The sequence below is a fragment of the Lygodium microphyllum genome, chromosome 21 (genome assembly GCF_053477565.2).
Source record: "Lygodium microphyllum isolate KBCC chromosome 21, Lygodium_microphyllum_v1.1.10, whole genome shotgun sequence".
Lineage (NCBI taxonomy): Eukaryota > Viridiplantae > Streptophyta > Polypodiopsida > Schizaeales > Lygodiaceae > Lygodium > Lygodium microphyllum.
The window spans coordinates 118,279,175-118,304,236 of NC_141155.1; the positions used below are offsets into that span (position 1 = coordinate 118,279,175).

Here is a 25,062-nt window from a genome sequence, read left to right on the forward strand (position 1 = left end):
AGTGAAGGCAAAAACCGGTGGTGGGTTTGGCATTCACTTCTCTTCTTCTTCCGCTGCATCAACATCCTAATTGGCAGCTGCTCCCTCCTGCATTTGTTGTTTTCTAGCCTGCATTAAGGGACTGCTTTTGTTTCCGCCTCCACCTCCAAGTCTGCAGGCAGCTCAACCAGAGTGCTGGCGGCTGTTCTCTACAGTTGGCCCCTCAGCAAGACTGCTGGTAGTTCCTCCCTGCTAATGGCAGCTCAACCAGACTGCTAGCGGCTGTTCTCTACTATTGGCGGCTCAATCTGACTACTAGTGGCTCCTCCCTACTGCTGGCAATTCTTCTCTACACCCTGGCGGCTCAACCAATCTAGTGGCAGCTCTTCTCTACAAGCTGACAGCTCCACCATACTACTGTACCCTGCGTTTTTCTACTGGTTGCAACCACTTATTGTTGGTAGCATCCTCCTCCCACTGGCAGTTGACTTCCAACCCTTGCATTGCCCTCACACCCCTCGAGACAAACATTGCAGTTCATGGTTCATGGCTTACCTCTTCCTTCTTCAGCAAGGCACACTAGTACCCATGGCTTCTTCCCCAACAAATGACCAGACTACTGGGGGCTCCTACTATGGCGTCACCGAACACACCAACAATGCTTGCCGACTTCGACCTTTGCTCCCCATCCCTCCAGAGTATATGTGTCTTCCACCAAGCACTCCTTGTGCCACCTCTCCTTTCTGGGCCACAGAGATTGTTCTACATCGGCTATCAGAGTATTATGCTCAAGCCAATAAGCCGCAACTGACACGCACTAAGTCCTTTCAAGCACAATGGAGGCTCTAAGACCTTACGAGATGATAAGCCCTCCTGGAGACCACCCTACAGCGTAGAGGTTTCCACCGCCCACTTCCAGGTGCAGTGGCTACCACGGCCCACATCTCCTCCACAGTCCACTCTCCTGAGAGCCCACGATTGTTCCCCACCCTTGGCTCATCCTGAGCCTCCTTCTTCCCCACCCTCTTCCACTCAGGTTCGAGATGCCACTTCTAGGTGCTATCCGGCTTCTTCTTTCGAGCCCCAGATACCTTCTTCGACACGACCAACGGCACTTCCTTCATCATCAGATGCTTCCCAGTCCATAAGCCATGAGTGGTTGGATTTCCTTTCTCTCTCAGACTAGGATTCAGAGGTGGATTTTCTTACTTTTCCCTCAAAGGGGGCTTCTAGTTCTTCTTCGGCTTCAGAGGGGGCTCCTACTTCTACTCATTCCGATTCAAAGAAAGACTCTATGTGCCATGAAGTTCTTCACACACCCCCAGCTTTCACTTTCGAAGAGTGGCTCTCCTTAGAGCAGTCATTTCCTCTACTCATACCCAAGATCTAGAGGATCTACCTAGATTGCGGCCCTTGGGTCTTCAGCAGCAACATGGGGACTAGGCCTTCGTATTCCTTCCAGCATGAAGTCATGAAGCTAGTGGCTTCTCTACGAAGGTTGAGTTTCAGGTTCACAGCTCATCCAGTCTCCTGACTATCTTCAAAGGTCTCCTTTCAAGTGGTATTCTCAGATTACAGGGTGGATCTGATCTCTTCGTTCCTTGGTCAAGATGAAGCCAACTCTCGAGATTGAGTACGGGCATATAATTATGGTTCTCAGCACCACACAAAGTCTGACATTCCTCCTATGCATTGCATGTTTTCATCATCTTTGTACAAGGGTGCTTGGGCAAGTGAACAATTTCCCCAGGAGGGACACTGTCCAAGTAGAACCTATTGCATGAGCATTCTTCAAGATGTAGCATTGCATCTCCACCTCGCTCTTCTCTTGTTCCCTTTTTTGGGTCTAAGAGGGGGTGTTGAGAAACCCTTCACACGCAATTTTGCGTTATGCGTTTTGCGTTTAGGATTGTGTTTTGCGTTTACGGTTTCGCGTTTTGCGTTAAGGGTTTCACAGTGGACAGCCCCAAAAAGGGGCTCGACGGTCACAGTGGGGCACCACCCTAGACAACCAGCACCCTCCCTCCAGGCGCCACCCTACACAACCTCTTGCCTATTTATAGGCTACCTCTGTCACTCATTCTTCACGGCTGATTCATTCAGCCTGTCACCTCTTCTCTCCAGCCTCTCTACTACCCTCACACCCCTTCAGGAGGACATTGCAATTCGTGATTCATGGCTGTCTTCGTCATCTTCCTTGTGCTACGGCACCCTTGTTTCCTTATATCACATTCACTCCATGATTCAAAACTTCATCATTCCATTCATAAGAGTTTCTTCTCTCTTCTCTTCTCTTCTCTTCTCCATGTTTGTGGAGTTCACTCCGTGTTCCTCCCTACGAACCATACAGTCTCGTTGTTACATCATCTTTTGACATGGTATCAGAGCTGGATCTGCTCAAACAGTAGCAAAGATCCTCCACTACATTGAAGGCAAAGACCAATGGCGGGTTCGGCATCCACTTCTCTTCTTCTTTTGCTGCATCAACATTCTAACTCGCACCTGCTCCCTCCTGTGTTTGCTGTTTTCCGGCCTTTGTTCAGGGGTTGTTGCTGCCTCCACCTCCCAAACTGTTGGAACCTCATCCAGCCTGCAGACGGCGCAAACACAACGTACAGGTAATTTGTCATGTAGGCAATGATGCCACGTGGCAAATGAAGGACTGATCGCTGATTATTTTATTCATTTATGTTGTCGTCAACAGCTATTTTATCAAGTCGGTCAGTTTGCTGCCCAATTGCATTATTTCCTCCTATTTAGGCCCGGTTGGCAGCCTGCCCTCCTCACTTGCTTTTCAGGTGCTAGTGGGAGAGATACAATCAAAGGAGATTTGTCTACAGCCCCTATATATCTGCCCTCTTCATTTCAGCATTCGTTGACTATAGATTCTTCCATCTCTTCTCTCTCCCTTTCTCGTGTTCATTTTCTTTCAGTCTTGTCCATACGCTTCCACATTCACTACACTCTGACATGGTATCAGAGCAGCATGGAAGGGCTGATTATTTGCGGGCAAACTTGATTGGGAGGATTCTTCATGAAAAAAGCCTGAGTTTTCAGCCTTTTGAGGCTAGGGTGAACAGGTTGTGCATAGAGGAGTGAAGTTGCTGTTTTTTGCACGTCCTTGCTGTACTCGAAGGAGGAAAGACTGCGTTTTCAGCCTTTGGCTGCAGATTTTGAGCTATTGTCGCCTCCAATGAATGAAACTCTTCAAGGATGAGCAGAGGAAGCCCTAGCAGGCACTACCACCATGCATGGAGTCAAAGGAGGCTGCCCTTGTTTTTGTGCAAGTCATTCTATTTACAATGTCGACCAAAATTGACACGAAGATTAAGGCTATTATGGACCGTAAGGTCCCCATGTTACCCACCCTTCCTTCAGATCAAAAGCTTGATGGGAAGAATTACTACATGTGGCATGTAATGATGCTTGCCATCTTGGAGTCTTATGATTTGGTGGAGCTCACAACAGAGGCGTTAGACTGTCCTACAGTTTTGAAAAAGGTACAGGCGCTTTGGGATAAACTGAATGCCCGCATATGTTCTTTTCTCTTTCTCTCCTGCACTCCAGCAGTCATTGCTCACATCGAGCACTTGATTGTGGCTCCGGACATATGGCTAATGTACATGTGAGAGAGGACAGCAAGATCAAAGCTCAACACAGAAAACAGTAGACAGTTTGAGAGTGAAGCACGACACCCAATGGAATAGACTGAAAGAGTGTAAACTAAAAGTAGAAGGTACAACCCTTAAACCTTAGGGTTGTAGGGGGTGTTCACACTCAAACATGGTAAGTGCATGTAAGTGTGTGTCATAAGCACATGCAAAATAATACCATAAGTCTGGGGGAAAAAACCTCTCCTACTGAGAGTAAAAAGTGCCCTAGTGTCCTACTAATCACTGACACTCCTATGTGAGCATAGGTATAAGTGAGGCATGAGTGAAATACCCAACAAACCCCCCTGGAGTGAAGAGTGATTAAGAGTACAAGGATCATCCACCACCAAAGGAGATCAAATTTAAAGCATTGCGAAATGCTTCAAATTTTTCACGAGGAAGAGCTTTGGTAAAGATGTATGCCACATTACTGGTGGTAGGACAATAGACAAGGCTGATATCACCTGCATGTAGCCTCTCTCTGACAAAGTGATAATGTATCTCAATGTGTTTCGTGCGTGCATGAAACACTGGGTTCCGTGCCACTCCAATGGCACTCTGACTGTCAATAAACAAAGGAGTAGGCTCTGTAGCAGATATATCCAGATCAGTTAGCAAGCGTCTAATCCATACGCATTCAACTGTGGTAGTGAAAGCTGCCTTGTATTTAGCTTCACATGACGATGTGGCAACAGTGGACTGTTTCTTGCTAAGCCAAGACATGCAAGACGAGCCAAGAAAGAAACAATTGCCACTAGTGGAGTGATGTGAATCATAATCACCAGCCCAATCAGAATCACTGTAAGCATGTAGCTGCAGTGGTCCCCCCTTGGCATAAAGCAATCCAAGAGATCTAGTGCCCTGCAAGTAACGGAAGACACACTTAACAACTTGCCAATGTGACATGTGTGGCTGATACATATATCTACTCAAGGTTGAAACTACAAACTGTATGCCCGGCCTAGTGTTCCATAAGTAAATAAGACATCCAACTGTTGGAGCATATGTGTGAATATCAAACAAATCACTGTCATCATGTAACAACAGTTTAAGTCCAGGTTCCATTGGTGTACAAATTGGCTTGCAATCCTATAAGCCAAACTTCTCAAGAAGTTGACCAATGTATCTTGACTGTGATAACCCAATACCTCTAGTATCATATATGAACTAAATGCCCAAGTAATAATGCAAAGACCCCAAGTCTGACATGTCAAAAGTTTGCTGCAAATTTTGTTTAAATGCTGAAATCTAAATCAATATGTGTCCCTGTAAGCAAGAGATCATCAACATAAAGACAAATGATCAGCATGGATCCCCCTTCTTTACATACGTAAAGGGTAGACTCAGATGAGTTGTTTATGAACCCTTGGTTGAGCAAGAAAGCATCTATCTTTGCATACCAAGCTCTAGGAGCTTGTTTTAAACCATATAAAGCTTTTTTCAGCTTGCAGACCAAGTGTTCCAAGCCCTCAACTGCAAAACCAATGGGCTGCTGTACATATACTTCCTCATGAAGTTGCCCATGTAAAAATGCAGTTTTAATATCCATCCATAAGGAGCAGCCAAAGTAACCATAGACCTGATGGTCGTCATGCGGGAAGTAGGAGCAAATGTCTCCTCATAGTCAATGCCTTTCTTCTGTGCATAACCTTTAGCTACGAGCCTTGCTTTGTTTTGGTCAATGGATCCATCTGCATTCCGTTTCAACTTGTAGACCCATTTTGTTCCAATGGCTTTCTTCCCAAATGGCAAAGACACCAAATCCCATGTTTGATTCTTAGTGATAGAATCCAATTCAACTTGCATTGCTGCCATCCAATGCACACTCTGTTGTGCATCCTCAAAGCATTCAAGCTCCTCATCATCAAGGGTGCTTGCTGCCATAACGAACTCCATGGTATGTGCAATATCATGCATACCAACTTGCCTTCTAGTACGACCAGCCATGGGTGCATCCAGATGACTATCTTTCATAGTCTGTAAATACCATCTAGGCATTTGTCTTGCCTCCTGACTGTGCATAAACTCTTGCTGAATTTCAGTTTCAGCACTTTGCTGAATATTCAGATCAGCCAATGGCTGGTTTTCTGCATTTTAAAAGGAGCACTTGGTTGAACATTGAGTTCACTTGCTGAAACTCCAACTGAATCACCAAATGTAATGGGCAGCAGCCCTTCAAATACATCACAGGCTGCCTGATATGTGTCTAAACCAGCCAGGAACAATTCTGATTTTTCATCAAATAGTACACCCCTACTAACAAACACCTTTTTAGAAACAGGATCATAGAGTCTGTAGCCTTTGCTCTCACTGCTATATCCCACAAAAATGCATTTAACAGCCTTGTTATCCAACTTTTTCCTGAGTACCTTTGGAATATGTGCATATGCAAGGCACCCAAAGGTATGAAAGTGTCCAACAAAAGGTTTCCGGCTGTTCCAAGCCTCAAAAGGTATAATTTTCTTCAAAGCTTTGGTGGGGCATGTTGAGCTAAAATATGCATTACTTGCTGATTAGCCTCATAAACAGCCCCAAAACACACTAAAAATGCTCTTTTAGAGTAAAACCCTAAAACGGGGAGCGGTTCGAGAGAGTTCGGTGGAAACCCTAAAATGGGGAGCGGTACGAGAAAGTTTAGTGGAAACCCTAATTTTTGGGGCGCCCTTCCACATCTATAAATAGACAGGCTGCCCCCATTCAGCAATCATCCTTGTTTGCAGGTTACACCATCCCACACACCCTCTGCTGCAGTTGGCGCCCAGTTTCCAGCCTGCAGCCCGCCTCCATCTGCTATCCAGCCATCATCGACTGCAGCCACATCATCTTCAGCCTGTCCATTGCTGCCGGCGACAGCTCTCAGCTGCTGGCGACTGCTCCAAACTGTCCCAGACTGCTGTTCAGCCTGCTGTCCATCTCCAGGGTCAGCCAGCCTGCGTTTTCAGCATTGCGAGCCCTGACACTCTCAGACACTGTTTCAGCCTGCTGTTTACAGCAGACTATGCACAGTTTCCAATCCCCCGATCGATGGTACACTGCTGCATTTACCAGTTTCCAGCCTCCAGACTGCTGTGCTTTGGTGACCAGCCTGCTGCCATTCAATATTCAGCACTCCGACTAGTGGTCACAGACTTGGGATCCGTCTTCGGTGGACGTCAGACTCCGACATTGCTCTGCCCTTGAGCACACTGTACACTCTTACATCCATTTAGAGCATTCATTCACTTCAGAGTTGTGTTATCTCTCTCCCTTCTTCTATTTGTGTTTGAGTTTTGAGTTTTGCGTTTAGGGTTTGAGTTTTGAGTTTTGCGTTTAGGGTTTGAATTTTGCCCTCTATGTCTACGTCTGTGTCTTTCTGTTTCTATCGTGGTCATACACTCTGTGTGTCCTCAGTGCAAACCCTAGCACTCTTCTTAACAAGGCATCTGTTCAAAACATGGCAAGTACACATGACAGCTTCTATCCAAAAACTGTGAGGCAAGCTCTTTGCCTTTAGCATACATCTGGCCATCTCCATGAGTGACCGATTCTCTCTCTCTGCAATCCCATTCTGTTGTGGAGTATAAGTAGTAGTGTACTGATGGGCGATGCCCTTCTACTTCAAAAAGGAATTCAACATAGAGGACATGTATTCCCCCCCTCGATCCAAACGGAGAGTCTTAATTTTACAACCAGGCTGGTTTTCAACAAGTGCAATAAAAGCCAAGAATGCATCATACACTTCTGATTTTTTTACCAAAGAGTAGACCCAGCAAAATCGAGTAAAGTCATCAATAAAAGTCACAAAATAGTAACATCCTCCCAATGACTTTGTCTGCATAGGCCCACATACATCTGAATGCACTAACTGCAATCTGGTTGTTGCTCTAAAAGCAACATCACGGGGAAACGAAAACCAATGCATTTTTCCCAAAATACATCCTTCGCACAAGTGCTCAGGAGGTCTCTCCAGTAGAGGTAATCCATCTAGCATCTGCGTACGCTGCAAGAGCATCAAGCTGCCAAAGTTCACATGCCCCATCCTAGCATGCCATAACTCTGCCTGTATCATAGTAAGAGTAAGAGTGGAGGTCAAATACGTTGACTGATCAACTGAAAGAGCATCCAACTCGTATAACCCATGACATAAAGTGCCTGTCAAGACCAAAGTCATGTGTTCTTTGTCTCTCGCCATGCATCTGTCATCATCAAATGTGACTTCCAATCCACAATGTGCCAAAGAAGAAATAGAGCGCAGATTCTTCTTTATGCCTGGCACAAATAAAGCATCCTGTAGGCAAAGAATAGAGCCATCAATGGCTGTGAGCACAATCTCCCCAATACCTCGAACAGGGTATGATGCATTATTGGCACATTGTACAAACTTGCCAATTGGAGCAGCACTAACAGAAGCAAATAAATCTCTACGATATGTAATATGTCTAGAAGCACCACTGTCAAAAAACCAAGTGCATGCATCCTCAATAGAGCTAAATGCTCGATTTACCCAAGATGTGTCATAACTGCATGTGTAAAAACAATAGTCCCAGTCTGCAACAAAAGGTACAGACTTGGTAGCAATAGAAGAAGCATCAGAAACATACATTCTTAACTCCTTTTTCTTCTCCTTGGCAATGCACTTTCTGCACTCAGTAATATAGTGGCATGGCTTCTTGCAATAATGGCATTTGGCCTTTTAGGCTTGCATGTCCCCTTGTTTTTTTTTTGCCTGTGATATGCCAAAAGTCCCAAAACTCTGCGGAGCATTCTTCACTTGGCTGCCTTTGCCTTCCGTCTAGCCATAAAAACCTGCTCAGAGGCTATAGCATCCACACCACTATTTCTTCTTGTTTGCTCCTCCTCTAGAAGCAAACTGACTAATTGAAGAAACGTGATTGGCTGCACGGCAATCCTCATGGTGAGGTTTAAGGCCGTATGAAAAGCCAAGTACGAAGGAGGTAATGAGTTCAAAGTGGTAGATATCATATGTGCATCCGAATAGTACTCATCAACATTCATGAGTTGTTCTCGACAAGTCCTGAATTTTGTTCAAGTGATCCTGAATAGAATTACCTTCATCCATTTTCAATGTCTCTAGCTCTTTCTTTAAAAAAGAGATGCGAGTTTCATTCTTGCCTGCAAACATCTGCTCCAAAGTTAGCCAAGCTTCTCGTGAAGAAGCTGTTGAACGAATGTGGGGGATGATTGACCGTTGAATTGCCAGTGCAATCAACAACAAAGCCTGTGCATCCCATGTATCCCATGCTTTTTGAGCTGTTGTTCTTTGGGGAAGTGGCTGAAGTGGAGTAGACTGAGGTGTCCGTTTGTGCACGTCTTCCTGGAGGACGAGTAGCTGGAGCCACAACTCCAGGTCTAGCTTCTTTTCCACTGACATAATCCCAAAGATTTTTTGCCACAAGTACATTCTTCATCATGAAGGACCAAAGTGAATAGTTATTTCCATCAAATCAGTCCTCCTTGGATACATAGGTGAAAACATCTCCTCCCTGATTTGCCATGATTTTCAATTACCAAATAAAGATGCAAAAGAGCAATGTCAAAGTAGGACCACACTAGAAATCTGAAAATTTTCAAAAATTGCTGGAAATAACTTTCTGCAATTAGTATATAGATGTGCACTCTGTCAAAACTGTCTTTAATGCACGCAATTCAATGTGCATTTAGTGTTCGGCAACACTGTACCAGCAAAATCCCCAAATTTTCCTGCCGTAAATTTGTTCAAAACAGTCTTTCTGTGATGACTGCAACTGCAGTATATATGCCAATGTCCTCAAAAAACATAAAAGCCCCAAAATATTTGATGAATATGCCTAAAAATTTGTATCTAATGTGTCCCAGACACGTTTCTGAATGCTATGCCTATTGCGTAGGAACCCCTTCTTCCACAAATTTATGCTGGAATTAATTTTTTTTTAAAACAATTTACCAAAAAAAACGAGATGACTAGCGCAGAGACATCAAGCAGGTGTCAGGCGGGTTGACTGGCGGCGCTTCAAACAAGCTGTTGCTGGCGGGTTCGCGCGTCGCAGTAGGTTCCTCACGGCTCAGTCGGCGGGTCAGATGAGTGGCGAGCAACAGGTCAAGGACTGCAAGAGGGGACAAGCGGCTACAGGCGGGCGTGACGACTGGTGACGAACGTTTGGCGGGGCATGCAGCAGCTAGCAGCCGATGTGGCGGCTGCACATTGATGTGGCGAAGGGAAGGCATCAGGCGGGCCAGCTAGGGTGGCACATGGGCGCTGCAGGCAGCACTTCTGGCGCTGGTTATTACTAACGGAGCTAGTAGTCGACTAACATACAGCAGATTGGTGGGTGGCTGTCTCAAGAACAGGCAGTGTGGAGGACGAAGCTGGCTGGGCGCAGAGCAAGAACTTGAGACTTGAGCAAAAGCTCCCGGAGGTTGAGCAAAGCTAAGCAGAGCAGAGCCAATGCTCTAATACCAAATGTGAGAGAGGACAACAAGATCAAAGCTCAGCATAGAAAACAGTAGACAGTTTGAGAGTGAAGCACGACACCCAATGCAATAGACTGAAAGAGTGTAAACTGAAAGTACAAGGTACAACCCTTAAACCTTAGGATTGTAGGGGGTGTTCACACCCGAACACGATAAGTGCCCGTAAGTGTGTGTCATAAGCACATACGAAATAATACCATAAGTCTAGGGGAAAAAACCTCTCCTACCGAGAGTAAAAAGTGCCCTAGTGTCCTACTAATCACCGACACTCCTATGTGAGCGTCGGCGTAAGTGAGGCATGAGTGAAATACCCAACAATACAATCGGATGACCGTGATGAAGGGGTGCCTCTGAAGGTTCAAATGAGGACTTTGGGTCCTAACAATTCTTCTTATAGACGAGAGTATTTCAATAAGCTTTAGCAATTGCAGATGCAGGTCTGAAATGCAAGGAAGGCGATTACCTCATAGGACATGGCGATAACTCTTCTTTTTCAATTATCGCCCCGATTCAATGCATTTTACTCCACCTTGACTGCTCCAAGGCAGTCAGAGACTCTTCGTTGTGAGAAGAGTTGGATCCTATGGTTTTGGACCAAGAGGAGCAATTAAAAGGAAAGAGTCCTTCCAAATCAAAGGCATTGACAAGTCAATCCTCTCAAAAGAAGGGGAAGAACCAAAAGAAGGAGGACAAATCAAAGAAGGACAAAGAGAAGGATTCCACTTGTCACATTTGTAACAAGATAGGTTACTAGAAGAAGGATTGCCCCAACAAGGAGAAAAAGGACAAGGAAAAGAGGGAGAATTCTTTCAAAGGATTCAGGAGCAGTGGCTGTTCCCTCATCAGCTGCCTCCCTCCACTTGGAGGTGATTGAGGCATCGACCCCTCGGGCTTCTAATGCTATGTTGACAACCCCACACTCTCGTGAATGGATTGTTGACAGTGGTGCCTCTCCTTCTGCGAAGCAAATGTTGCACATTTGCGGCCTTTGCATGGAGAGATTCTCATAAACGATAGCTCTTCTATCCCTATTCGAGGGAGGGGTAATACACAGCTTATTCTAAATGGGCAAGATGGTGCTCATACTTCAAAGGTGCTTTATGTGCTAGGCTTAGGTTATCATTTGCTTTCACTACACAAGATTTGTGACCTCAACCTCTTGGTTGAGGTTGACAAGGATTCCTTTCAAATTCTTGATCATGGATTGAGACAGGTGCTTACTTCTGGTTATGAGGAGAATGGATTCTACAAGCTTAAGATCCCCTTCTATCTTTACCTCTCTTCTTCTTACCTCTCAAACACATTCCGAGCTTTGGCATGCTTGGTTTGGCCACCTAAATTATGATTACCTTCGAAAGGCATCTAGGGGACAGCTTGTTCAAGGTATGCGGACATTGTGGTGAGCCAGCAGCCGTGTGTATCGTGCATTCGTGGGAAACAACATCGCGATGCCATTCCCAACAAGGCTTCGAGGCCCGGTCTTCAACACCCTTCGAGCTTGTTTCTACACATTTGTGTGGACTTATGAGGACGACATCCCTTAAGGGAAGCTTGTATTTCGTGTTGATTGTGGATGATTTTAGCACGATGACATGAGTTTATTTTTTGCAACTTTTTTCCCACTTCAAGGATTGGTTACTCTTTGAGGAGAACTGATCAAGCCAAAACTTGAAAACATTATGATCGTATAAGAGAGGAGAATTTGTTTCTAATGAGCTTGCTACATTTTGTGCAAATCTTGGTATCCACCAGGAGTTTGCAAACACAAACACACCTTAAGAAATTGGCATATTGAAATGGAAAAACCGAAATGTAATTGAGATGGCTCGTACCATGATGGAGCATAAACAAACACCTCAATGTCGTTGGACCAAGGTTGTGGCTATTGCATTCCACATCCTTAATCAATCCCCCACTTCAACCGTTGTTGGTATGATACCCTATGAGGCAAATTCTGGATCTAAGTCTGATATTTCTTATTTCACGGTTTTTAGGTGTGATGCCTGTGTCCGCATTCTGAAGACACAATGTGAAAAATTTGAAGCACCTTCTCGAAGACGGGTGTTTGTGGGCAACAATTCGTCATCCCAAGGTTACCAATTGTATAATCCCGTTAAGTAAGATGTCTACACAAGTCAAGATGTTCAGTTCATGGAGATTCCAATCTCAAAGGGGGGTGAGGAGCATCCCGTACTTGGAGATCCAAGAGATAGTTGGGCGCTAGCGACTGTATCTTTGGAGCCTGCACCTGATGTAGATGCTTCCTCTTTGGATCAAGATACTACTTTTCCATTGGCTTCCCCGACTGCACCACCGCCGATGGATGTGCTAGAGACTTTAGCAGATGGTGCACATAGAGAAGTGATCTATCCTCCTCCTCGTTGGGCATAAGACACGCTCCATGATTCACAGACTGAGGAAGTCCTTGACGAGTGGCAACCACAGGATGGACCATGGCAATCTCGGAGGAACCAGGTATATGCTACCGAGCTTATTTATACTAACTATTGTTCAATGACCCATGCCATACAGCATAGGGAATGTAACCAGTCTTTCTTCTCGGATAGGATAGTAAGTCCCTGATTACAACTTAATTACAGCAGCAAACAATAAATGCAAATCTGAAAATACAAATTTACCTACTAATCTTGGACAATGCACACCCGATTGGCCCTAAAATTGGCGCCCCTTCCGGTATTTCTTTAGCTTTATTGAAGAAAAAGTTGATTTACAATGGGATTCTCCCAATCCCTTTCGGTATTTCAACTCCCCTTGCTGTCCAAAGTGACCAGCAAGTCTTCAATCTATTTTGCCCCTTGATTCGAGCACTCAATTTGGCCTTCACCCACTTCATAAACGATGGAAATTCCCCAAATTCAATGGTTAGCTAGTCCTCCACCTAAATTCAGCTGAAATTCACCTTCAGCCTTGTTGAATCCAAGTCTTAGAGCTTCCAATTTCTGGGACGCTTCCCAAGGCTGCTGGTAAGCCTTAATTTCTGCTGTAAATTAGAATTTACAACAGAGAAATTTGCAATTTCTCAACCTCCAAGGATCCAAATGCTGAGATCTTCAGAGCAAGGTTGTGAAATGACTGGGAGATGAGAGGGAAAGGTGTAGAGAGAGAAATTCAGAGTTTTGTCGCGAAGAATGACTGAAAATCAGTCAAATGCATTTGTTGCCCTGCCACAACAGCATGTAGATGCAAAGAACTGAAGAAAATCAGTCATTTTCTGTTGCTGCCCTACCTCAACAGCCTATAGATGCTGCCTATAGATGCTATCTCCTACTATTGATTGGTCTTCTTTTGCCCCTGGCTGCCTCAGAAGGTCCTATTATGGCTGCAAATCAAACCAGCAGCCTCCCCTCCCTCTCTCTTGTAGGCTGAATTTATAGAAATGCTTCTCTTCAGCCTCTAAAGCCGTTTTTCAGTCTTGCATGGGCATTTTTGACAAGTGGCAGCCTTCCCAAAGGGTTTTTCCAGCATTTTTCATAATCAAATATTAATTTTCAGTCTTTAAATACTGAAAACTAATCTAATAACTATTTTGGTGCCTTGAAAAATAATCTGACTGGCCAATAATTAAATCGGCTAGGCAACTTCCATTCCCGAGTGTCTTTGTGCCATCTTTGACCATCAGATTGGCATTAGGTACCATTAAACGCCACTTCTCTAGTGTCACCACTGACATTTATGGCCAAATGGATGACCTGGGCCAACAACTGGCACCAAACACCACCAAGTACCTGTGCGGCATAACTTATAGCAACTTTTGCCTTTGACATCCTGTGATTTCTTCAGGTCCCAGGCTCATAAATTTACTTTAACCCCAGTTGCACCTCACATGTGCAACATTTACTTAATCATGTGATTAGAAATTAATCCACATGTTAAGTGAGGTTTCAAAAATACATGTCCTCATGACAGGGAGCCCATCTCCATGAAGGAGGCTTTGTAATCACAGCATTGAAGAAGGCTATGGAGCAGGAGTTGGATGCTATTAAGCGGAATGCCACTTGGAACCTTATGCCTCGGTCCATTTATCAAAAGGTGATTGGTGTGAAATGGGTCTTTAAGACCAAATATCACAGTGATGGTACTTTGGATAAGCACCACGTACGGCTTGTTGCAAAGGGCTTCGCATAGCGGCCAGGGGTGGATTTCCATGACACCTTTGCACCTACAACTTGAATGGCTACCATTAGGGTTGTTCTTGCCTTAGCTAGCCATAAGAGATGGCTAGTTTATTAGCTTGATGTGAAGTCTACCTTCTTCAATGGTGATTTGAAGGAGAAGATCTATGTTGAGCAACCTCTTAGCTTTTTCTCAACAGATGGATAGGTGTACAAGTTAAAGAAGGCCCTTTAAGACCTCAAACAGGCTCCACATGCTTGGCACGAGAAGACAAACTCGTTTCTCCAAGGGAAGTTGGGGTATCAATGTTCCTCTTCCGATCCCCAATTGTACGTCCACACCTCAGCTGGAGAGCACGCATTGTTTATGCTTTATGTGGATGATCTTATTTTGACAAGTGACTATGCCCAAAAGGTCAAGGAGACCAAGGCGGCACTACACAAGGTGTTCAAGATGGTGGACATGGGCCTTCTTCATTTCTGTTTAGGCCATGATATTTACCAAACTCCGAGGGGGATTTTCATCTCCCAACAACGGTATATGGAAAAACTTTTGGCCACATTTGAGATGGAGGCATGTAAGGCCATTTTTACTCCTATGGATCCAAACTAGATGGCAACGGCCCATGCAAATTCTCTGGCAGCAAATGCTACCCGCTACATGCAATTGATTGGATCCTTGATTTGGCTTATTAACGCTTGGGTTGATTTGTACTTTCTTATAGGTTTGTTGGCACGATTCATGAGTGCACACAAGATGGTATATTGACAGGCTACTATGAGGAATTTGCATTTCCTAAAGGGGACCCCCAATCTTGGTATTCATCATCCAACTGGTACTCAAGATTCCTCTTTGGTCCTTACAGGCTGGTGGATTCAGATTGGACCGGAGATGTTGACCACCGGAGGTCAACAACAGGATATTATTTTACTTTGGGTGCAAGTGTTATCTCATGGAGTAGCGAGAAGCAACCCATTGTTGTCCTTTCTTCCACACATGCGGAGTATCAAGCAGCGTCTTCTACCACATGTGAGATGGTATGGCTTCAGAGGTTACTAGGAGAGCTTGTGGCTATCCTCAAACAAGTCCTACGACACTTCATTGCAACAATGAGAGTTGCATCGCTTTGGCATGGAACCCCGAGTTTCATGCTAGGTCGAAGCACATTGAGATTCAGTATCATTTCATTTGGGAGAAAATCTTGGATGAGACCATTAATGTGGTTTGCTGCAAGACGGAGGATAATCTCGCAGATTTGTTTACAAAGACACTTCCTCAACTTCTTCTTCGACAGCACTCCAGATCCCTGAGCTTTATGCCACGTCCAAGATCTGAGAGGGGGAGTTAGAGATTAGTCATCCCCAAGACTAGCATTTCTCAAGTCACCATTGGTGCAATTAGTTCGCATGGAGGTACTCTCGAAGCACATTATTTATTATTCCTATCAGTTAATGGGCATTTTCTACAAACATTGTATACAGGCAGTTTGTCAGGCAAGTGACGATGCCACATGGCAACTGGAGGACTGATCACTGATTATTTTATTCATTTATGTTATAGTCGGCAATTTTTTAATTAGGTTGGCTAGTTTTTGCTGCCCAACTGCATTATTTTATTACATTATTTCCTCCTATTTAGGCCCGGTTGGCAGCCTGCCCTCCTCACTTGCTTTTCAGGTGCTAGTGGAAGAGATATGGCTCGAGGAGATACGTCTACAGCCCCTACAGATCTTCCCTCTTTATTTCAGCATTCATTGATTGCAGATTTCTGTGTTCTTTTGTCTCTTTTCTCTCTCCCTTTCTCTCGTGTTCATTTTCTTTTAGTCTTGTCCATACGCTTCCGCATTCGCTACACTCTGACATCAAAAACCATCTCTTTATTGTGATTTTGTCATCCAAAATGTTTCTTCTCTAGGCAAGTTGAGACTCGTAACCTTCCACACTCCGTGGCACCTAAAACATCTTGTCGTGTCAATAATCTATTGATTCACGTTGCCACAATCCAAGGTCCTGAATTTTTTGCACTAGCCATCTTTTCCCTAGTCTTAATGACACCTAAATTACCTTCTACACAATTGTCAAAGGCAGTACCTTTTTGAGCCCATATAGAAAGTTAAAAGAAAATTGCATAGGCGATTCCTAAGCCTCCCATTGTTCCCAAGTGATGAGTTCTCTATCCCAACTGATCGATAAGTACTCTCCTCTCTACGGAAAGGGTATGTCTAGCACTAGTTGAATAGTGGCAGTGAGCTTCCTTCTACTTCTTTCTACCCATTCTCTTCTTCTCTATAGAGCTTCCGTAATATTCTCGGAGAGGTGAGTGCTTTTTCTATTTCTATAGACGTTTCTGGGTGTGGGATTCTGACTGCTCATGTTCTTCTCCTTCCCACTTCGTTTCAAATGCAAGGAGTGATGACGATGGTGCTTCCATGGTTTGGACGGGTTCTTTAGTGATGACCTTTACAATCATCCTCAATTCATTTGTGGAGAGCCCCATTTCCCTAAGCCTTTGCACCCGTTCTTCCTTCGTCATGTTGTACTCTCATTGGGGAACTATCACCTCCAAACTGTGCTCAAGTGCCTGCTTGGTAAGTCGCAGTTTCTTCTTAAGATTGTCCATTGTGCCATCCTCACATGGCTTCCACACCTCAAGTAGTGTGTTGACGAAGCCTTGCTACTAAACCTACAACACTACTTCAATTGCCTTGCTCTTTCTACTCCCAGGCTTCTTTCACATTCTGCTTGCGCTAAACAAGTGGCCATGTTCTGCAATGCATCCACGTTCTTTTCTCCCAGTGACTCACCCTTTACTTTGCTATCTCTAGCCCTTGGTTTTGCCATTTAGCAAGGATTTCCAGTGTTGTTTGTTGTTCTTGCCAAGTTTGGGCAAGGATGTTTCTTTGCTGCACTTCGCAGTCTAAATGCTTTTGAAGTTCGACATAGTAGCGCAGATTTTTCTATCTCGTTTTCTAGCTCCACTAGCTACCAAGTCTTTTGTTAGTCCTCCTCTTTGGTTTGCTTGGTCTCCTCCATCTCTCTTATTCATTGTTTCTGGACTTTCTTCATCTCCTCCAGTTGTGCTTCTAACTTAGCTTTGTCTTTCATGGCTTAGGCATACTAGCCTTCAAGTTACACACGGCTTTCTCTTTCTACTTCACATTATTCCTACAACTCTTTGTATCATTTTTCCTTGTCATTGCCTTCCCTTACAATAGCCAATTCTCTCTTTAGACTGAAAATCTCTATTTTCTGTTGTTGGTAAGTGGCAAGGGCTCTCTTTTCCTTTTCTAAAGCTTCCAAGGCTGACTTCCTCTCCTCATCTAGCTGATCCCTTTGCTCTTCTAGCTCTTTTAACAACTCTTCAAAACCTAGTGCTAGGCTTAGGGCGGTCACAGATAAAGAAGCTTAGGGATCCTTCTACTCTTAGCTTTTTAGGCGCCTTTTGACAAACTCTCCATCCGCAACTACCAATCATTTGATACCAATGGCTGTGGCTTCTTTTGATCTCATCTATGACAACCTGTGTAGCAAGCTGATAGACCATACTCTCCAATCTACTTCTAGCCAAATCGTCTACTATGGGGGCTAGGATGGGTGATATTGTGGCTACAAGCAAAGGGAAAGGCGTTTCTAGTGGAGCCTTACCTTTGAATAGGGTGACTGGTGGCCTAGCTATAGGTACTATTGCTCTAGTGCCTGCCTCTAAAGACCCTCCCAGGTTGAGGTTCATTAGAGCCAACTCTTCTACTCTTAAGGATTGCTCTATTGATCTTCTAATCGCTAAGGCTATGTCTTTCTGCTCTTGCTTTCAAAGGTGCTCCTCCTCCTCCTGTTGTTTTCACTTTCATTCCTCTTTCTCTCTTTTAAAGGCTTCTTTCGGATTTTCGAGTTCTTTTTCCTCCTTTGTCATGCCCTTCTCTTGTTCGGTTGACATTCTAATGACAAATTTTCCCCCTTCAATTCTTCTAACGGAAGTGGATTATGGCTTCTATTGCTACTACTAGGTTTCTAGCCTCTTGTACTACAAATCTTGGAACCTCTTTCTCCTCAACTCGAGTGGTCACACTGGTGCCATGGCTTGAGCCTGAATATTAGTTATTGTATGCCTAGGCTAAGTTGCTTCCTGTTCTCCAACTAAGCTTGTTATGGGGCCTTCAGTTGCAACTCTTTTACTAGGTGCTTTCTTGGTTTGGAGCTTCTGTCGTGTGGCACCAAGTCTTCTCGCAATCTCCTCTACCTCCTATTGCAATCTCCTGATTTCCTCTTCCTCTTGCTCCTTGGAGGGTCCCTACTCTAGAGTTTCAGTGCAAGTGGATGACATCTCCTGCATTGTTATGCCTTGTGGTAATTGTGCTAATTATTTTGCTCCTAGAGATCTGATTCTTTGGTGACTTCTTGTATAATGATTGTTAGTACCCCACCAAATCCCACCAAAGTAGCCTTGGTGGCTTAGTGCAGGTTGCCCATGCAATGCAAATTTAAGGCCTAGACTCTTGTGACTTGATGGCACCCATATATACTAGGGTCAAGGATTGTATACCTAGGTACTTACAAGCTCTAAAATGTGCTTAGCCTTGGTATGTAGGAGTTAGTACCAAGTTCTGGCTCACCTCGGTCTTGCAACTTCTTCTCATGCTAGAGAATTACAATTGTGATGCTCATGTATGCTCATTGGGCCTTAGCAAGTACCTACAAGAACCTAATCTTCCTCCTCGGATAGGGTGGTAAATACCTTATTTAACACTAATTACAACAAGCATAAAATCCACAACATAAACTGAAAATGCACACTTTACCACTTTAATCTTGGATATTAGACATCCTATTGGCCCCAAAACTAGCGTCCCTTGCGGTATTTCTTTAACTTTTATTGCAAATGGATGGAGTACAACTGAGATCCTCTAACCTCCTCTGCTGATCCAAGTGTCTCTTACTATCAAAACTAACCAGCAAGCCTCCAAACCAATTTGCCCCTTGGCTTGCTTAGGGATTAGCCTTCACCCTGTTCTCCTTGAAAGACAAATTCAGCCCCAAATCTGATATTGCCTTGTTGGCCTCTTGAATCTCCTTGAAATTCCTCAATTTCAACTGCTAAAATTCAAGTCCAAGGCCCTCAATTCTAAGAATGCATCTCAAGGCAGCTATCAAAACCCTAATTTTTGCTATAAATTCGGGTTTTTAGCAAAGATTGACTGAAATCTCTTCCTCTGATGGCTCAAACTGCTTAAAAATGCAAAGATAGCTTGAGAGATGGATGGGTGATAAGAGAGAATGCTGTAGAGAGAAAAATTTCAAAGTTTCATCGCAAGAAACACTGAAAATTTGTTTTTGCCCTATCAAACAGCAATTGAAGCTGTCAGCTACAACTTAAGACCACCAGAAAGATTGCTATGTTCTCCTGTATGCTGTCATTTGTACCAAAAGAACCTTGTTGCTGTCACCTACTCTTGGAGGACTCCAAACTGATGTCACGTGCTATAGGACTACTCCCTGGTGGTTACAAATCACATCAACAGCCTCTCCTTGCTCTCTAACAGTCTCCTTCTCTTTCACAATGTCTGGAATAGACTCCACAAGCCCCTAAAAACGTCTCTTCCACTTGCATGGCAAGTTTTGCCAAGCGGCAACCTTTTAATTCTACTTTGCAAACATTATTCAACTTATTAAATTAATTTTTAGAATATTAATTTAACATTTCTCCCACTTGCATGGGCAAGTTTTGCCAAGTGGCAGCCTTTTAATCCAATTTTCTAGCATTATCCAGCTTATTAAATTAATTTTTAGAATATAATTTTTTGAAAATTAATTTAACTAAGCCTCAAGCCTCAAGCAACAATTTACGTGGCTCGGATGGCCCATTATTAAACTCTTCAAGCCTTAAGCCCTATGACTCAAGCTTCCACTCGAACGTAAGACTTAAAGTTTCATGGCTTGAAAGCCTCATGGTTTAGACACCTCATGTCTCGAACATTAAAAACTAAGTTATAAAACGTTAAGGCTTAAGCCTTACAACTCTCAAAGTGGGTCTCAAACGAACATCATGTTAAGGTTTAAGGCCTTAGGCTAAGGCTTAAAGCCTTATTATGTGACAATCATACCAAGGCTTAAAGCTTAAATTTGTTCTTTGGACATTTAAGCCTTATTATAACAACTCGGTCTTTGCTCTTCAGACGTTTATGGCTCAATAGGTCCATTAGGTGGCTTAGACATTAATGTAATACTCTCAGACGGCAAACGTCAACTCGTCAACACTAAGGCTTGAATAAGGCTAAGTTCAATTCGGACTAACGTGATAAGGCTGAGTCTAAAAGCTTGACAACTCTTTAGATAGCATTAAATCCTTTTAGGCTAAAAGCATTACGACTCGGGCAGCATCTTTATGGCTCGAATGGCATGTTTATGGTCATGAAACGTTAAGGCTTAAGGCGTCTTATGATGGCTCTCGGACGAGCATCTTTGCTAAGGCTTAAAGCCTTATGACAACTCTCAAACATTGAATGCTAAGACTCAATGCCTTGTGGACATTAAACACTAAGGCTTAAAAACTTTCGACTCTTCAAATATCACCTTGCACTTCATTAAGGTTGAAGCCTTATGGCTCATGGCTCTCGAACGCATGTCTAAGCTGAGATGTGAAGCCTCAAAGCCTTATGGCTCGTGCTTTAAGCCATGCTCATCCATGTGTGCTTCTACAAAAATCATTCTCTCCATGTCTTTACGGCCAATTCTCTATCTCTCGTCCGAGTGGATAAGTGGCCTTATGGGTCTTCAAACAAAATTCAAAGGCAAGATCAAGTACAATGAGAAGCGACGAAAGCATACACAACTTACACCAATGATGGAAACAATTTAACATCATCGAGAGGCCATGATAGTCATGCCTACAAGTCCGAGTGGATTGGAGTAGACTCAACCTTTGTCAAGCTCACAATTTCCTCTATCATCTTTGCTCTCCTCTGCAATGCAAGATTCGTTCTCTCGTCTCCCCCTTACTCTTATTGTTCTCCCACTATATAAGGTTTTTACCGAAAGCAAACACAAACACCAAAGCGAAAAGCAAACTCCAAACTTTAATGCTAAATCCAATAGAAAGGCAAGAAAGAGGGGGAAGGAAAAACAAAAACCTTGATTTTGGCCAACTCACAAGCCCTCTATTTGCAAGGCCCTTACTTACAACTCTATGGAATACACAGAGACTAAAATTTCTTTAGTTTTTTGGTTTTTTTTTCTTTTTCTTTTAACTAAAGCACCTTCATATCTAAACTCTACATTTATACGCAATCTTAAACCTATCTACACTTTGCAACCAATCATCCATGCAACAAAAATGAAAGATCCAACACACAATCATGAACTGATTGCCTCTCAATTTGCCATCCTACACTAGTCCACGCAATGTTTCAAAGTGTGAGCTCCTATTCCGCCACCCAACCTAGAGCACGCATGCCTAGTTGCTCGAACCCAGTCCCAACAGCCTAGAGCACGCACGCCTAGTTGCTCAAACCTGTGTCTTGACAACGGAACCAAAATGTCACCACTCTCACAAGCAACCCGCCAGGTCTACGAACCGCTTATTGATTCAATCGTTTCAAGCAACCGAACTATGGCTACCACTCACATAGCCAACACACACTCTCCAATCAAATGTAGTGAGCTTCCTGGCTGATCCATTCATTGTAATCAAGCCGCACAAAGCTGCACGATCCAAGGGATGCACTTAAGCAAGCTCCATCTCCATGCTTCACCTACTATGCTCGTCGCCAAGAAAAGAAAAGAGAAAACAAGCAAGAGCTTCTCCAAGCCAATCCCTCACTCTCATTCACACACACACACTCTCTCTCTCTCAATCCCTCTCTCCCTCTCACACAACAAGATAGACACAAAAGCAAGAAGAGAACCACAAATTTGCACACACCAAGAATGAGCTTATCCTCTTGTTTTTTGACTTATATACATGTCCTCTTTTTTGGGTATCCACCCCCTTTGGTCAAACAATGACCCTTTCTCAACACGTCTTATATTCTTTCTAAGCCTACAAAGCACAAATCACTCTATATGTCGTCATGAACTTTTTGATTTTACAACTTGCATAGGAGAAAGCCTGCCGCTCGTAAAACTTGAATTATTTTTCTTGTTCGGTCCAATTCAAGGTCTTGCTCCTGCGTTTGCTTGAGCTTCAAAAAAAATTGTTGTACTTTTTCTTTTGCTGCTTCCATCCTAGAAGGGATCAACCACGATCTATTACCTATCAAGTACAACTTATTACAACTTTTACTTTTACAAGGATATGCTAACTCTGCTTGGGCAAAAGATCCTCACACTCAATATTTCCATAGTGATTACATCTTCTCCTTAAGCACAGCTCCCATTGTTTGGTCAATCCGCAAACAGGAGACATTGGCTGCCTCCACTACCTAGACTAAGTGTTGGACTCTTTGCGATAGCACCACAAAGGCCAGCTATCTAAGGAGCTTACTGGTGGAGCTTTAGTTTCCATGCACCTATTGTGATCTTCTGCAACAACCAGAGTGCCCATCGCACTAGCTAGTAATTCTATCATCAGTCTAAAGACAAGGCAAGCTGGTGTACACTATCATTTTACTAGAGAACAGGTGAAGTTAGACACCATTCGCTTAGATTTTATATCTTTATCAGACAATTTTGCAAATATTTTGACCAAGCCAAAACCAATCACCCGGTCCTTTGGTATCTACTTCTACGGATTGGCATAAGAGCTCCTCCCATCCCTTTGACTCCAATATGATGGGAAGAGGGAGTTCCCATAGCTTTCCTTCCACCATCCAATAGTGAGAGGGAGCAGCCAACCACAAGGAGAGAAATCTCTCATAGAGACACAATACCTTTGAGATTAAATAAACTCTATTTATATATGCTATAGGGGAAGGATGAGGACTACTTGAAGAGCCTTCATAGCACAACTTCTAATAAGCAATCGAGGAATGACTACTTGATATACAGCATAGCATGCCAGGAACTAACATACACCAAGTATAATCACTTATAAGGTGTTTGCTACACTAAGTAAGGCTGAACATTTCACCATAGTGGCATACTGAGACTGGTGGACTTGGCCTTCATGTTCCTCAAATCGCAACTAAAGCATCCATAGATCCAAGATTTGCAGCTATTGCCGCCTGAGAAATGGGCAGTGCTCTTTTGCAACGGAGCTATTGGCAAACTTGTGTAGCTGGACAGAGAACATGAAAATGGACTGACGTTTGCATGTGTATAGAGAATACAAGGATAGCTTTTAATCTTAGATTGAAACTCAGATTACCTCAACATTGTCTCCATAGAGGTTAATCTGATGATTCTCATTGTTGAAAACCTGGGCAGGATAGCTATTCCGAGCATTGCAAGCCATATCATCAGCAAGCATCAGGATGATGCGATCATCAGGTATTCCGAGGCGTTTCACAGTCCTGCACGAGTTCGTCAAAAAAACGTGATGAAGGGAGAGTACAGATAGTTTGCGAGCATCGTCGCACGTCACAATTGTCCATGAAAAATGCATACATTGTGGCACTTAACTGACCGGTAAAGGGATAGTGTGTTTGCCATATGGCGATAATTGAACCTGATTTGCACCGGTAAAGCAATGCTTCAATACAAATGGAAGGACCCTGCATGCAGAGAAAAGAAAAGTACCCAAATGGCGATGCCATTACCAGAATCTTGATGTGCATACGAGAACGGCCCAATTGTTGGTGTGCACTGAGAAGGAGTGCGCAGGGCCCAGACAACACAGCAGTGCCAGAACGCAGGCGAACAACGAGGCACGCATGGACGCCATGGATGCAGGTCCTCTCTTTCAACCTAATAATTAGGAGACCATACCTCCCCTTATAGCTACGTGTATTGGACCTTCAGATGTCTGTCACCTGCAGGAGTCTACGTCCCTTACGCTTTGAGAGCCAAAGATTCGCTGTAACATACATATAGGCGCGAGAGAGAGAGAGAGAGAGAGAGTAACGAGTTGTAGAGAATGATGTGTTTCATTTCAAAATTTGCAAGTAGCCTAGGTATAACTTAGGTAATTTGCAAGTAATTGGGGAGTCGGGACGTGTGTGCATTCATTGAGTAATAAAGGCCCATTACTCTCCTACTAGGTGGCCCCACCTATTGTGACATGTAGGCAGGGCCATCTCGCCCCTACCCCAAACTACTACATGCATGCAAACCTCAATGTGCACTACATGTGACGCTACTATTGATCTAAATGAGGTTGAGAAGCAACTTAGGTAGAACCTCTTGACATACAACACCACTAAAAGAGCCAACTCTACAGGAGGGAAGTTGACCATTAAGGCACCAATTACCTTCTCCCTCTCAAAACTTAGATCGAGATACTAAAATTTCTAACAAGGATGTCTATACTTTTGCTTTAGGAAATCCACACCTCGCAAAGAGGAGTTCTAGAAATGGTTTCCTCAAACTTATCATATAAAGTTGACTCTCTCGTAATATCGCTTTGTGGGCAACAGTTTTCTCTTAACATTTGTCAACTCTCAACATTAGCAAGATTGGATTTTCAGTTGTGTTGTTGGCTATAAGGGAGATTTGGTGCATGCTTTGCCATGGAGTACATGTTTATCAACTAAATGAGTCTTGGTACATGATTGCCTACATTGGATTACCTTTCCTAGTCTCAAATACCCTCAATAAGGTACTAAACATGCCTACTTCAACGAATGCTAATGGAGTTCTTCAAGGGGAAAAGCACGCTTGGATCCTCTTAGATAAGAGAATGAACCACTAAAGAATTGGATGTCTTTGATGCCAAGAATGTTGCCTCTTGAGGTGTTTGTGGAAGTCAAGTTTGCTCT

General features: G+C 43.7%; 1 protein-coding gene across 2 annotated transcripts in view; it reads right to left on the bottom strand.

Annotated features, from left to right (window-relative positions):
* LOC148018478 (Peptidase C13 family) overlaps nt 1-24,212 on the bottom strand; it is a 75,306-nt gene extending 51,094 nt beyond the window's left edge. Inside the window, exons 1-3 of one of the 2 annotated variants that reach the window (XM_087661651.1) lie at nt 23,905-24,212; nt 23,772-23,813; nt 23,514-23,658 (exon numbers count right to left, since the gene is read on the bottom strand). In XM_087661651.1, the coding sequence (XP_087517777.1) occupies nt 23,514-23,658; nt 23,772-23,813; nt 23,905-24,029 (312 nt within the window). In that variant the 5' untranslated portion in view covers nt 24,030-24,212. Of the gene's footprint in view, nt 1-23,513; nt 23,659-23,752; nt 23,814-23,904 lie in introns of those variants that run through there. The other variant, XM_087661652.1, reaches the window with a different exon arrangement.
* Nucleotides 24,213-25,062: the final 850 nt, after the last annotated feature.